The sequence below is a fragment of the Callorhinchus milii genome, unplaced genomic scaffold, assembly GCF_018977255.1.
Source record: "Callorhinchus milii isolate IMCB2004 unplaced genomic scaffold, IMCB_Cmil_1.0 Scaffold9, whole genome shotgun sequence".
NCBI lineage: Eukaryota > Metazoa > Chordata > Chondrichthyes > Chimaeriformes > Callorhinchidae > Callorhinchus > Callorhinchus milii.
Genome location: NW_024704750.1, coordinates 19,946,780 through 19,962,926, shown reverse-complemented (window position 1 = coordinate 19,962,926; position 16,147 = coordinate 19,946,780). Strand labels below are relative to the sequence as shown.

At 43.3% G+C, this 16,147-nt stretch overlaps 1 protein-coding gene across 13 annotated transcripts in view; it reads left to right on the top strand.

Annotated features, from left to right (window-relative positions):
- mta1 (metastasis associated 1) overlaps positions 1–16,147 on the top strand; it is a 79,990-nt gene that overhangs the window by 8,092 nt on the left and 55,751 nt on the right. For all 13 annotated transcript variants that reach the window (XM_042338306.1, XM_042338302.1, XM_042338305.1 and 10 more), the window contains exon 2: positions 8,517–8,584. In XM_042338306.1, coding sequence (XP_042194240.1) covers positions 8,517–8,584 — 68 coding nt within the window. The remainder of the gene's footprint in view (positions 1–8,516; positions 8,585–16,147) is intronic.

Below are 16,147 nucleotides of genomic sequence, written 5' to 3'. Positions count from 1 at the left end.
CCCATGACTGGATGTGATCTTCTAGTTTAGGTTAGTGTTCCAATCTTCGAAGACTGAGCTTTAATGGGGAAAGATCCTGTTATTAAGCTCACAAAGCCAAGTATGTCAATACGTTATCCACCAACGGAGAATAATTGGTAAATTTATTCACAGAATATGATCACCGTCTCACACCTCAAATCTATTGCGAGACACTGGGAGAGGAACCATTTATTTTTGAAGCCCGTTGAAGGATTAATTGTCACCAATGATACCTAGGTTTGCCCCAAATTTATAAACTCCCGCTGCTTTGATCTTCAGACTCTTCTCAGTCTTTGAAGTTAAAAGTTTGGTTGAATTCTTCAAGAAGTTCTGGGTCACAGTACCTGTGCTTGGAATTGATTTTTTAGTCTAGGAGCCCATTAAAAGACCTAAAAACGAGGTCCTGTCTGCTTCTTTAGGTGGATGTTAAAGGCCAGGTAACATTATTCAACAACTTGATTTGCACTTATACAGCTCCTTCTCCGTAGGGGAATGTTTCAAAACAGTTTTGTAGGGATAAAATGGGATCCCAAGCTGGATAGGAGAAGTTACAGGATATGAGGAGATACAGGATATGGGGAGACGGGGCCAAAAACAGTCAGAAATGTTTAAATGGGCACTTAAAGCAAAGAAAGAGGGTAGGAGCGAGGTGGAGGGATTTAGGGAGAGAATTCCAAAGAGCAGAGGCTTAGTGGCTGAAAGCTCTTTTATGGTTGGTGGAGCAGAGAAGGTGGGGATCTAGAGCAAGCCATAGTTAGTGTCATGAATGAGCGGGGGAATAGGACTGCAGGAGATTACAGAGGTAGAGCGGAGCGGAGCAAAGGATCTCGATCCATTGGGAGATGAGAAGCCAGTGGAGCTGGGCAAGGATGGAAGTGATAGGCTCACGGAGCCGAGTGCGGAAAAGGAAACAAGTTGCAGAGTTCTGGATGGCCTGCAGCTTGTGAAGGAAGGGAAGAAGCGGATAGGCTGGGGAGCAGGGTGTTGGTGTAATCTAGCCTGGACATGATGGATTAGGGTTTTGGTGTCCCGATGGGAGAGGGAATGGCAGAGGCTTGCCAATGTTACAGAGGTGGTGGAAAGCTGAGTGGAACAGAGTATGATTGTGAGGTTTAAAGAATAGTTGAGAATTGAACCAGACACCGAGATTCTGCATGGACTCCGCAAGTAGTTTGATGCTGTCAGAGAAAATGCTGACAGCTCTCCCTTTGATTTTCGAATAGTGCCATCGGATCTTTGACATCCACCTGAATAGGCAGATGGGACCTCAGTTTGATGTTTCATCTGAAGGGCACTCTGACAATGCAGCACACCCCAGCAGTACACTGATTTGTCAGTTTAGATCTGCGTTTCTCAAATGCGGCCACTGTGGCTACATGAGGCCACTTCCGTGATGTTGTGCGGCCACAGCAGCCCCCGGCCCAGGGGAGAGTGTGTGGAGCGTGTGCATTTTGGTCATTTTAGTACAAGGGTGTATTAAGCCAGCTGCTGCAGAGGGGTGGAGCACCCAGACTCCAGCTCCAAGGGAGCGTCAAGAGGGGAGACAGGCATTCGTGCGCTCTCCCTCTCCCTCTCTCCGCGTGACGTCTGGCTCAAGAAGTGGGGGCAAATAAAGCAGATTACAAAAAGTCGAATTGCAGCCACCAGAACACTGAGGCTACCAAAGAACTTTGGACTAGATTATATGGGTAAAGCCAGGAAGGCCGACAAACAGAGTGCTGGAGAAGTCGAGTCGGAGATAACAAAGGTGTGAGTAAGAGTTTTTTAAGCTGTGTTCAGGGTGATTTTGTACTGGTTCTGTGAGCTGGAGTGAGACAGTTGGCACCTGAATTGAGCACTGGTAGAAGCCAAGCAGAATAGTGTCAGTTTTGTCGATGTTTTGTTGAAGAAAGTTTATGGCTGATTTAGGACGTACTGGATGATACACAGTCAGTCTGTCAGAACAACACGGTTTCTAGAGTAGAAAAGAGTTTCTCTGAGTATTATGGTCAACAATCTTCCAGATTAATTGGTGATTGTACTCCTATATAATCCTTGCATTTGATGATAATCCTTGCATTTGATATAGCGCTTTTCACGTCTTCTAGACGTCTTAAAGCGCTTCACAGAATGTGCTGTAAAGTGAATTGACTGTATATTTGTGGGTGAAACGTTTTTTTTGTTTGTGGGATTTTGCTTTGTGGGAGCGTGCCTTGCCAGCTGAGCTCCAGCCTACCTGAGAGCTGCAAACTCCCAGCAAGTCTCCAAGCGAGTGATTTGAAGCAGGAGTCCTGGCATTTTTTTTATTTCCCATTTCCAGGTTTTCTGCAGCCTCAGCAATTCCCATAATTGAGATCAACGAACAGTCACTATACCTGCCAACAATTGCCTATGAAGCATTTGAGATGTTACAGACACTCTAACAAATGCAAGGTTTATAAAGTTTTCATTGAGTCATTTTTAGTGAAGATGTAATTGTGAATTTCTCCCCATTTCCCCTCTCCTGAACATGCTCTTCTGCCTTCTCTGAGCACAGTTTGGCAAGTGCCAGCAGCCCCAGTGATTTGCCAAGTGATTGTTCTTCCTGTAGGGATCATACATAGTAACTATAATAATAATTAATAATAATCCTTGCATTTTACATAGCACCTTATCATGTCATTGAGACATCTCAAGTCTCTTCACAGAATATATTGTAAAGTGGATTGACTTGTGTATTTTGGGGGTGAGATGCAGCAGCCAATTATGTACAGTTATGAATTGAGTGACCAATTTTTTTTTGGAGGTATTATTACATCTGGAAAGTGATCCGCCAATCGACTTAACAACCAGGTTCCTATTTACTGTTTGGTAAACAGAGGCGTCTGGAGTAAGGAAACTTGCCTCAGGTTTCGCCTCGCCCGGGAATCGAACCCGGATCCTCTTGCTTGCTAAGAGAGCATGCGACCCACTACTCTACAGGACTCCCGATTAGAAGCCTTGCTTACTTACTTTCCCTTCCCTAATAATTTTATGCAGGGTTTTACTACGTAATCCAGGCTCCACTACTTTACCTCTCACCTGAACATGCCACTCCCTGAGTCATTACTGATATCATTTCACTGGCCTAGAGGACAGGTCGACATAACTTCAGATAGACTCCTTCCTTCTGCCACACAGACCACTCCCTGCCACAGGCACTCAGTGCCCCTCTCACACTCCTCTCACTCGCATACATAGACACACCCAAACAGTTTCCCCTCCCAAGACCAAGACAAAGCATCAGATTTCTTTAGTCAGAATTGCGGATAAATTATCTTATGCTGTCACAGGCAGGGATAACGAATGCGAGGGAACAGAACACTTCAACGGCCATTGTCAGCATTAATAATAATAATGTATTTAGACACAGCACTTTATCACGTTGAGATTTCTTAAAGCGCTTCGCAGTAGTTACTGTTAATCGTAGTGACTGGAAACCTGTAGGCAAACAAGCATTCCTCTTCCGATTAACATTAGCGTTAATTGCAGAATGAATCTTCTGTGCCTGAGCGCAAATTCAGGAAAAGAGTCAGTGAGAATATTTCCATGTGTCACACAACCTAATGGCTTGGATTGAGAATGCCTTTGACGGCAGTGGGATTGTGCCAATTAAGGACTAACCTAATTTCACATCACAATCCAGGCAGAATTTAATCTGATCAGTGTACACTGCATTTACAGGAGGTGCTAAAGGTGAAAGAATAATATACCATGCTGTTGTACATTGGTGGCCACTATGAGGAGCGATTAGGTGAACTGGGCATGTTCACGCTGGAGAAGAGAAGATTGAGGGGCGATATGGTTATGGTCTTTACGATTCTGAAGGGACTAGATAATGTAATCACGATACGCTGTTTTACCTTGTATTGAACAGTAGAACCAGAGGACACGGCCTGCGATTGAGCAGGTGGGGTGGATAAATTCAGAACAAATCTGCAGAGACACTACTTCAGTGAGCGAGTAGTAAATTTATGGAACAGGCTCCCTCGGGAGCAGGAAGTGCTGTTTGTTTCAAGAACAAATTAGATAGATTTCTGATAGAAAATAATATCTTAGTATATAGTTCGAGACACGACATGTCAAGCGACTGCCAGACTGGTGGAAGGCAAGCTAGATGGACCTTGGTCTTCTTTTGCCTTGTAACTTCTTATGTTCTTAGGTTCTCATAACTCTAAAACCTCCATGTATATTTGGTTGAGTGCCTTCTCTGAGCACAGAACTGTCAGGACAGCATCTTGTCTTTTTTGAGATTTGGTGCCCTCGTAGCTGAGGGCAAATCTCAGTTACAGCCACTGCCTATTTTCAAATTTAGAGGCGTCTGTTTCTAGACACAGCAGTGCTCCTTCAAGACCATGACTGTTCTTCACATCAACATATTCATTACTAATACAAGCCATTAAACTCTCAACAGTATTGTGCCTCAGGGCCCTAGGATTAAGGGCAAGTCATTTTAGTGCCTCTTCTTGAGCTTTCCTAGTGATTTCCCAAAGGCTTGCCTCATCTCAAAGTCGCAATAGACTGAATCTGTACAAGCTGCAAACTGGTCAGTCCAGCAGCGCAGTAGCACGCCCACCACCCCCCCAACACCAACCCTTGTGTGATGCATTGCTTATACATTAAACACTGATAATCGTTACATTTAATATACATAGAAATGTCTCAAAAGTCTCAAAAGTGCTTCACTGGTAATTGCTGTCAATTATAGTGACTCCATATTTCTCGGTAAGTTCAGCAGCTATTTTGCAAAAGCAGAGTTCCAGAAACACCCATGAGATGATTGACCATTATAAGACCACAGAACTTTACAATACAGAAAAGGGCCAGTTGATCCATTATGTCTGTGCTGGCTCAAAGAGCTAGCCATTCAGTCCCAATGTGAAAGGCATTAGACAAGTGTAAATTTTATTGTATTGTAATTATTAAATTTTAGATATTGATCTAGTTACCTATTGATCCTCCTGACCACCATACATGGCAAGGCATTCCGCAGCTTTCTGTGTAAAAAAAAGTCTGTCCCTTTGTTCTGACTTTAATTGATGCTCTTTCATTACTGACTTACCAACAAGTGGAAATTTTCTCTTGACTGACTCTTGTCAAATTATAATAATAATCCTTGCAATTAATATGGTACCTGATCACATCGTGGAACTTCCTCTTAAGCGCTTCACAGTATTTATTGTAAGAATTATCTGGAAGATTGTTGGCCAGGATCCTGGGAATAATTCTGTTCTCCTTTCGAAAAGTGTCATGGGAAACTTAGTGTCATGTGCACTCACTCATAAACAGACTGACAGAACCATGGTTTAACATCTCAGATAAACTCCTGGGTCCGTTGGATGAGTTAGTAAGCTCTCACAAAATTCCTCAAAGAGTGCACTGCTGGGTCATTGGAATAACAAGCATTATGTGTAGAGACACATAAACATAAGGCTATCCTTGTGTCATATCCTGAGTTCAATTGATTGAAATCTCTTCTTACCACCTCCTTCCCACGCTTCTTTTGAGGGATCACAGAGAACCTATTGTGTCAGGTAGTATAGTGGGCACTGCCTCGGAGATTGCACCCAGCAAAGTGTGCACAAGCCTCAGGCCTCTCAGCTTGATCAAGTTCTGCACTATTCAATGTCCAGATACTAGTTGTGGATTAGAACATCAAGGTGGCTGGTACATCACAAGCTGTCCAGTTAAAGGTGCTCGCACTAGGGTGAAGGCAGATGTCCACCGAATAACTGATGAGAAAACTCTGAGGCTTGAGAGGACAGCTGCTGAAATACGTAACCTGGAATCTGGGTTCATGAACACACATACATTCATATATGCAGGGCTTGGAATCCACCTTGATTGGTATACAGAGAGGTCAGCAGCTGCTGATCTAGCTCTGTACTTGCAGCTGGTCGAATCATTGCTCAATGAGCAGCTATGTGTGACTGAGCTATGGTCAGTCACGGTGGCAATGCTCTCAAACATTTCATGCTCAGTTGCGATGCTCAGCAGGAACCTCACAGGAGTTCCTTATATTTACTATCCACTGAGGGCTCAAACCTGCGCTAGGTAGATGTTGAATGGCGAACGAATATCTAACTATCTTCCTTGGGTGGACATAATTGGGGTCTCTGTGGAGCTGAGCTGGTTCCAAGATGATGTGCTTGACAACAGAATGTTGGAATCGAGTCGATCCTCCGTGACAGTCTCAATAGCCGGTGGTTTCTGATTCAGGCGGGTCAGCCCTTCTACAAGGTCTGCAGTCAGCCTGGCTTATTGGCACTACTTGAAAGGGCAGGCCAGTGACTGGGAGCAGAGATTCTTCCCATCGGGCTGCTTGCAACCCTGTAACCAAAGCTCTAATGGAGAGGGTGGTCCTAGCTGTACAAGCAGTGGGACTCTTAACAGACAGTTCTCTCAATGGCTAGTCTTAGCTCTCGTTAACCTGTGCCTAATACTCTCTGGAACTCAATAAACAGGGTATGTCCCTCAGGGGAGAGAGTGTGCATTTCATTCCAGGCACGGAAATTTCCATGTGTAGGTAGTACACAGATGCTGTACAATACAAATTTACAATTTATATGTAAGTGGCATCCTGTAGCTTAGTGGTTAGAGCACTCGCTTCGCAAGCGAGAGGACCTTGGTTCAATTCCCAACAGGGCGAAACATCGGGCAAGTTTCCTTATTCCACATACCTCTGTTTGCCTAGCAGTAAGTAGGGGGAGAAGACAGAGAAGGGAGAATTCTGCAGTTTTGAGAAAGAATGATTTACAATGAGATATTAAGATGAGTCTTGCGAGGAAGAGTATGTTGGGAGCAATAAGAGGAACATTAAGAAGCATAATGATCACAGGAGTAAAATGAGAAACGTGATGGAAAGAAAGGAAGAGAGATAGGTTAAAGCACAGATAGGTTGTAGGATCAACCATGAAACTGGAGTAATTTCTGAAATCTGATGTGATCTTCTGATAATGGATCACCAGGGTCTCTTATGTGCCATGTCTAAAACGTAATAATAATCCTGTTGATGTAAGATGTTTTGCATAAGAAGGACGTTGCAAGGGTTTACGACTAGAGTGTAGTAACTGGATTTTGTAGGGTAACACGCCAGTCAATTTACATATAAGCATGTCTGACAAATAGCCATGAAGATTTTGGACTGTTGGAATAGGCCATGTTAGAATTAACTTGCTTGTGCCCTTCCACACTGTATTCACAGCATTGGGAAAAACATAGGAAGAAAGTGACACTTTCAATGTTCCCAGTATTTTTGGCAATTTCAGTGTTAAGATTAGTGAGTATACATGTCGGAAGTATGTATACTTCAATGCTCCTGTCAGTTTGTGCATGTTGAGTGTCACCTTGGCTCAGTTGGTAGCACTCAACCTTTGGGTTGGAAGTTTGTGGGTTTAAGTCCCACACCAGGATTAAGCGGAGTCTTCCAATGAAGCAAAGGATAAAGCTGCACTGTAGAGGCACACTGAGGAGAGCTGCATTGTCTGAGGTGCTGGCCTTCGAACAAGACGTAAAATTGAGGAACAAGGAAGAACTTTTTCATGCAGAGAATGCGGAACTTACTGACTGAAGCAATGGTTGAAGCAAATAGAGTCACTGCGTTTATGATGCATACGTGAGGGATTTGCTTTTGTTCAAATCTCTCTGGAACCTCCCTACCTCTCCGACCTCCTCACACCCCAATCGACCACCCAGTACCTCTGCTCGACTGGCTCCGGCCACCTGCTCGTCTCTCACACGATTGGAGGTCACGCTTTCAGCCACTACGCCCCGAAACTCTGGAACGCTCTCCCTCAATCCCTCCACCTCGCCACCTCTCTTCAAGTCTTTCAAGTCCCGCCTGAAAACCTTCCTCTTCGACCATGCTTACAGCCACCTCCCACCTTCCCCCCCCACCCCCACTCCCCCCAGCTCGGAGTCATCCACTGTTAAGCGCTCTGAGATGCTACCCTGCGTGAAGGGCAGTGGAAATTGTTGTTGTTAGGAAGAGAGTGAAGGGGTAGAGATGAGAGGAATGGGGGGGGGTGCAAGGACGAGTTGGGGCAAATGGCCTGTTTCCATTCCGCATCATTCAATATGTAGGACAGTCCTCCAGATCAACTGACTTTACCTCGGGGCTGTGTGCAAAATGGCTGCTGCATTTTCTTACTGAAACAGCCAATATAGATTACAGTAATTACTGTGCTTTGAGACCTTTCAAAGCAATAACTGCTATAAAAATGTGAGTTTTCTTCCTTCTGGCAAATTGGGGCTGTAACAAAGGATTCCTCGGGGATTCTAGGGTTTCAGGATCTTCAACCGGAGCTGTGTATGTTTGTTTAATAAGTGTGAGGGGGAAGGGATCTCAGGATCATTAGAGACAGCCAATTTGGCACACAGGTTAAAGCTTTGTTCTTGGTGACAGTAACTTCGATTTAAAAAAAAGAAAAAACCTTCATGCTTAGAAAATCAAAGGAAGTTATTTAACTTTAAATAATGTCTCTTTTCTTCTTTTACAGATTACGTCTTCTTTGAAAACTCGTCAAGTAATCCGTTCTTGATCCGAAGAATAGAGGAACTTAATAAGGTAACTTATTGCTTGTTGATACCTTTCTGTGGCACCCCAGCTTTAATAATTGTAATAATGCTTGCAATTGGTATAGCTCCTTATCACTTGGTCATCACTTCATGACTTTGTGGGACACTGCTGTGCACAAACTGGCTGCCACGTTTGGCCCACAAAATACACAGTCAATCTTTACAGTATATCCTGTGAAGCACTTTGAGACGTCTCAGCGACGTGATCAGGCACTATAGCAAATGCAAAAATTATTACAGTTATTCTGTGCTATATCAACAGCTTGTATTACTACTGTGAATTCACAATACCTTCTGTTACACTGTTACAAGCTCCCGACCCACATCATATCCTGTGTTACAGGCTCACAGCTCACATCACATCCTGTCTTACATGTTTCAGGTGTCAGCCTGGCTCAGTTGATAGAGTTCTTGCTTCTCTGAGTCAAAAAGGTTGCCATGTCAGAACTTTGAACTCACATTTCAGAGTGACACTGCAATACAGTGTTTGCATTGCAGTGCTGTCCTTTGGGTGAGATGTTAAACTGTGGCTCTGTCTTGTCTATGATGATATAATTTTTGCATTTGATAGAGCACCTTATCACGTCTTTGAGACGTGACAAAGAGCTTCACAGAATGTACTGTAAAGTAAATTGACTGCGTATTTTGTGAGTGAAACCCGGCAGCCAATTGAGCACAGCAGTGTCCCACAAACATTCGTGGATTGAGTGACCAATTTAATTTATTATTATTCTACTTGTTCAAGTTAAAATCCCATGACACAATTCGATAAGAGAAGGGAGCTTCTCTTGCTTTCCTGGCCAACAATCCCCCAAATAAAATTCACTTCATGGATGTTTGTAGGATATTTCTGTGCTACACATTGGCTGCTGCATTCAACTTACAAATCTACAGTCAATTTTACACTTTATAGTAAATCCTGTGAAATACTTTGAAACATCGGATTGTGAAAAGTGCTCAAAGGAAGGATTATTGTTGTTATTATATGCTGCAAGCACACATTACACCTTGTGTTACACGCTCCACATTCTGCTGCTGATAGGCTGTCTAGCCTGGCTTGTTGGCAGCACTTGGAGGGGCAGATAAGTCACTGGGAGCAGACATTCTACCTACTCAGCTCCTGTTAGGCATACAAGTTAGAGGCCTAACGGGTAGGTTGGAGGAAGCTGGACAAGCAGGTGGAAGTTTGCCAGACAATGTACTCAATGTCAAGCTCTGCGTTTTTAGCTGGTTAAATTCCAGGAATATCCCAACATACACTCTGGGGTCCCTAAATCTTGTCTCTTGCCAATCTACGCCAAATACTTTCCGGGATTAGGTAAGCCGTGTGCATCCTTCCAGGGAGAGAGTGCACATTCCATTCCAGACAGGAAAATTTCCATGTGTAGACGACATGAATGTGGATCTCTGCCTGTTGGACATCCTTAACCAAATGTTGCTGAAACCTTTATTCATGCCTTTGTTGCCTCCTGTCAGAAATGTTTCAATTGCACTCCTTGTCTACCTGGCTCCAACCTACTGAAGCTCCAGTTTATCCAAAATGCATTGCCTGCATCCTCACCCACATCAAATTGCGCACATTGTTTTCCTGTCTCCCAGCAGATCGATTTTAAGGCCCCCACTATTGTTCTGTAACATCTCTCTAGCTCTCTGATTGTCTCCAACCTTACTCCTCTGCCCATTTTATCTGCTTGACTGTATGGGCTTGCTGCTTCTTGAGTAACATGCCCCTGACCCACGTTACTCCCTGGGTAACTGTGCATTTGACTCGCGTTAGTCCCTGGGTAACATGCCAGTATTACTTACTTTCTGGTTGTTAATTGTTGCAACATGTTCATTGTCGTAAACATGAATAATATGTTAATGATAACTGACCTTTTATCTGCTTCAATTTACAATTTTTTTCAACGTATCTCAATTAATATGCAGACTGTAAAATATAAATTCATGCATTATTTTCTTCCTGCATTCATCTATAAATTGCATCTGACAAGAGCCCTTGCTCACCACTCCACTTGCCTTCATAGCAGTCCAGGTTAATTCAATCAGATGCAGTAAAAGTCTCAGAATTATTCAACAACAACTTGTATTTACAACAACAAAAAAATTACATTTGTATAGTACATTTGTATAGACCGAGGCACCACGGTCGAAGAGGAAGTCTTGAGACGGGTCTTGCAGGAGGCAAGAGAGGGGTCGAGGTTGAGGGACTGTAGGATGGAGTGCCAGAGGGTGGGGGCAGAGAGGCTGAAGGCCTACCCGCCAATGGTGGACCGGGCAAGGCGGGGAACGTGAAGCAGGCTGGAGCCTGCTGAGCGGAGGGAGTGGACAGGTTGGTAGGGGGGTAGTTACAAAGCGCCCTTCACGTAAGATAATGCCAGGAAGCACTTTACAGTGATGAGGTGGACACCAAGCAGGGGAGAAAAGAAAGGGGAAGTGACCATAGGTGTGGTTTTAAGGTGGGACTTGAAGAAAGATAGAAAGGGGATTAGATGGAGTAGTGGGAGGGAGTTTAGATGCCTAGAATTTGAGACTTTGGCCACCAATGGTGGCATGTTTTGGGCAACAACAACAACAATAAGATTACATTTGTATAGCGCCTTTCATGTCAGGAGGATGTCCCAAGGCGCTGGACAACGTACAGCATTTCAGACCCGAGCTGGGGTCAGGGAGGGAGAAGGGAGGGGAGTGGAAGGGGGGTGAGCGGAGGGAGCGGGGCGGGTTGGTGGGAGGTTAGGAGGTCGTAGAGGTAAGGTGGGGCGAGGCCATGGAGGACTTTGTAGGTGAGACCAGGATCTTGAACTGGATCCTCTGAAGGATAGGGAGCCAATGGAGTCGGGCAAGAAAGGGGGAGAGGGGTCACAGAGTTTGGTGCGGGAGAGGAAACGGGCTGCAGAGTTCTGGATTATCTGCAGCTGGGGAAATGGAGCAAACCTGAGATAGTCGAGTGAAGAGGGCGAGCAGATGAGAAGGGTAGGAGGAGTTGAGAGATATAGGGAGGAGCTAGGACATGATGAGATTTTATAGATGAGGACCTTGAAATCTATCTACTGGAAGACAGGGGAGACAACAGACCTTTTGAGGACTGGAGTGATGGACAGACGGAACTTGGTGCAAGGACCCAGGTGGCAGAGTTTTGGGATATTCAGTAGACTGAGTGGAGGAGGAGGAGGAGTTGAAGCAAAAATTGACCATGTTTGTTAATTAATCCATGTCATAGTTCAGGTTTCATCACAAAAGAGAGCAACAGCCCCGGTGGCAGTTTGAGGGACTTTCAAGTATTTAAAAATGCAAAATGAACTTTACTACGAGACCATCATTTCACTTGTCATTATTACTGTAAAGTACTTTGAGACATTTAAGTGTGATGAGACCCAATACTGAAGTGCTGGTATTTTCTTGCTCATAGACCTCCCCTCTCTTTTCCATTGTTTGTTTCCCCGAGCACCTTCTTGTTTCCTTTCCAAAGTGGCCATCCAGCATTTTTGATTCTTAGCAAGGAGAATTGGCATGGCATTGAGCCAGCAGGCCTGACCTTGTTCTGACTGGTGTTCCCAAACACACACCTTCTGGGGGGGATTGGTGCCTCAATAGCTCGATTGATAAAGTCTGAAAAATGTAACCATCTAGACCTGGATGGTTTAACTCCCTCCCTTCCCTGGTTCATACTATGTTCCATGTTTGCTGCCAGAGCAGGTTCAATGATGCCCCTGCACCATCCCACAGCTTGTTGACACTCACTGTATGGTAAGCACATTCAGAAATGAGCTACTGGAGGATGGCTGTCACTTGGAGAACTGTAACCAGTATAAGTTTCGCCCATTTTACAGTATATTCTGGGAAGCGCTTTGAGACATATCATCAAGACATGAAAATCGCAAGGATTATTATTAAGTCCAACCTTCAGTAGAGGAGGAGGGTAAATAATTGGAAGAACCATAGCAAACTTATAAAACAAACATTTTCAGCACAGAATGAGGCTATTTAGCACATTGTGTCGACGGCACTGGTATACAAGGCAACAGTTTATAAAATGCCCCGGATAACCATGACTTGTGCGACACCAGAAGTGTAGTACACAGTGATTTGGGTCCATAAACTTCAACACGTGTTGAAACACACTTCAGAAAAATGGCTGGCATGTCAGCCCAGTTCAGTTGGTAGCACTCCTTTAAGTCAAAGATTATGGGTTCAAGCCTCACATCAGAGAAGGATGTTTCACCCAGTGTCCTGGCCAACAATCCCCAAATCCCCCCATTCACTTCATAGCTGTTTGTGGGAAATTGCACAAATTGGCTGCCACGTTCACCTACAAAACACATCGTCACTGGATTTTACAGTAAGTATTGTGAAGCGCTTTTGAACCATCTTCCATACATGAAAGGCCCTATTTCAAATGCAAGGAATTATTATTTTATTCATTAATAAGGTTGGAATGATTCTGTTGATCCAGCTTCAATAGTCACTCGTGGGAATGAATTCCACAACCAATCAATTCTCCAAGTGAAGAACTTCCTTCAAACCTCTCGCCTGATTCCCCACGTTCTTGGCAAGCACGTAGAAATCATACATATATTTCAAATTTAACAACTTTTAAAAGGGAATTAGGCCAACATCTGAAAAGGAGAAATATAAAAGGTTGTGGGTGGTGCAGCCGGTTGTAATCCACTTGGATCATAGGTTCATATCCAGCCTGAAGTGAAGGCCGGTTTCCTCTGTTTGCTGGCTGTAGGGCTATTGAATGAAATGCATTTGGGCAATTTCAGAGGGCATTTGTCCACATTAGTAATTGTACACGGACAGGACAGTGGGATGTCTGGATAGGAAATGGAAAATCTGATGCTGTTGCAGCAGAGAGAATGCTTTCTTAGGTTCGGGTAGGAATCCTCCCCTATTGTCCACACAAGACGCTAGTCAGGGGAACAGTTGCTATGCTATTGCTATGCTCCTAGGGTTGCCCTAAGTAAGATCAAATAACTTGGCAAAGACCAGGGATTCAACCTGAGACCTTCTTGATCTGTGACACTGAGCATCACATCACTCATTTTCTTATCAAAAAAACAAGTTTGATGTCAGAGCTATGAACTAAATCTTATTCTGTGTGTGGGTAAAAGGGTGGTGTCAGAAATTAACTCACTCAAAACAATTCTCAGACTGTCATATAGTTGACTGGAGGAGTCAGGTCAGTGAGTCAATTTATTTGTTTGGGGATTAGAAGCTGCCCACTCAGGACCAACCCATTGCTATCTCTTCCCAGCTCAGCCACTTTTTGGTTGACAGCCAATCCAGTCTTAGAGATGAAGCCTGAAATTCCTCCTTGTCTTAGCCTGCAAGATCATCTTGTCTTCAAACGTAAGAGTAGAATTGTGAAGAATTATTAAATTCAGCCCCTTAATTTGGACACTTTTTCTGCAGAACAGCTATTAAGACTTGAGACTAACTGGAGTATTTATCACAAACTTGCACAATCTTTAATGGTTTTACAGGCCAAAAATTGGGGTTTCCCATCGGGCTGTCATGCCCCCATCGTTTTGTGTGGACTCTTCCTTAAAAGGGAGATCTGAAATTAATGGTCTGCATTTTTCACATTGCAGCTACATTTCAAATTTGATTTGCCAGATGTGCATGCTTTGTCACTCCCTGTTACACATAGGCTGTGTCATTCCCTAATATATTGTTCTCCAACGTATTGCAGTTCAGTTTGTACACTACGTTAGCACTTCACATGAAGTCAACGCCTTCTGATCCTTCTCACTATTTGCTGTGATACTGCCCCAAAAATAAAACAATCCAAATTGACAAAAGCAGAAAGCACCTGCCCCCTGAAGCCTACGTATGGATAATACACTTAATTTCATGTGAGTTGGGGTATGTTTCAAGCCAATGAGGTATCTCGGGGCCGTACTGAAGCTTGATTGACTATAAGAGATTATAAAGTGACGTTATCATTAAGATTATGTGTAGCACTATATTAATAATAAAAAAAATAATCCTTAAACAAGTCGGAAGGACGTCTCAAAAAAAAAGTGTAGCGACTATTTTATAGGAGAACACGCGAGTCAATTTGAGCACAATGAACAGCTATCAAGTAAATGATCAATGCTGTCTGGTCAGGATACTGGGAGAAATTCCCTTCTCTTTTTGAATAATGGTATGGAATATTTAATTCATGACTATTTTGGGGCTACTTCTGTGCGGATTTGGTTAACCTGTTTCGCCATGAAATAGTCAATTCACTTTACAGTATATTCTGTGAAGTCCTTTGATACGTCTCAATAATATGATAAGGTGCTATATCAAATGCAAGAATTATTATTTACTGTCCACCTGCACAGGCAGACGGGACCTCGATTAGCATCTTATCTAATTTCCGACAGTGCACAGGTTTACAGTAAGTACACAGTAGAAGACACATGATGAAACAGCAGGGAATAGTTCTTTCTCTGGTCAACATGAATTTAACTTTGGTAATTAATCTGAGCAGAAGAACATTTACAACACTTCAATACTAATTCTAGAATTGAAATCATCAGTTAATCCGATGATTAGATTAACTGTGCAGAATAATTCTGGTATAAAGAAAGCAGTAAGTGATCAATCTATCCCCGAGGCTTGGAGATGATTCAAGACTGTCTGCTGAAGTCCAGAGCAGTTTAATGGCTGGTAGACTGGTACAGTGGCAGATTTTTGTCTTCTCGTCTGAAGTCTGATGGAGTCTACTGATGTATTTTCCTCTGCTGTTTTGAGAAGCTGAAAGATGGGACATTGAGGTTTATACAGCGAAAGGATTTGGAAATATTGATCCCTGCAGATACCAATGTGTGTCTTGTCAAGCCACTGGAATTCCAGGCGGATGCTGCCCTCCTGTTGAACCTCCATTGGCTAAAAAATAACCTCATGGAAATTACTGGTCCAAGAGGTGTGCAGGTATGAGAAACATTCAGGTGTATGCAGGACATTTGTGAATCCTTTTGACAACTCCCATTAAATAAACCAATCATATCAGGTGCCTTGTACCAATTGGCTTTAAGTGCAGGATATCCCTTTACGATGTAAAAGGCAATTAAGAAAATTGGTGTGATTATGGTTAATGGATTGGAGTTGCTAATAAAGAAACTTACTAACACACTCGAGTTTTGGATTGAACATCATTACATTAGGGACCTGGAGCCAATTAATAAAAAAATCTGCCATGGTTCCTGCCCTTGATTGCTATCCAGTGACTGCTATAAGAGAATGCACATCTGTGGACACTGAGCGGACACTTGTAGTTACAATGTCACCACCACCGCATACCTCACTCATGATATCACTTTTCAACATGTGGAGTATAAACACCGGCACAAACTAATTGAGTTAAATAGCCTGTTTCAGTGCTTGTAACTTTCTATATAATTGTATTTATACATATAACAATCCTTGCATTTGATATACGCGCCTCATCACGTCGTTGAGATGTCTCAAAGAGCTTCACAGGATATACTGAAAAGTGGGTTGACTGTATTGTGGGCAAAACGTGGGATTTAGACAGGTGTAATCGTCAATTTTGTAC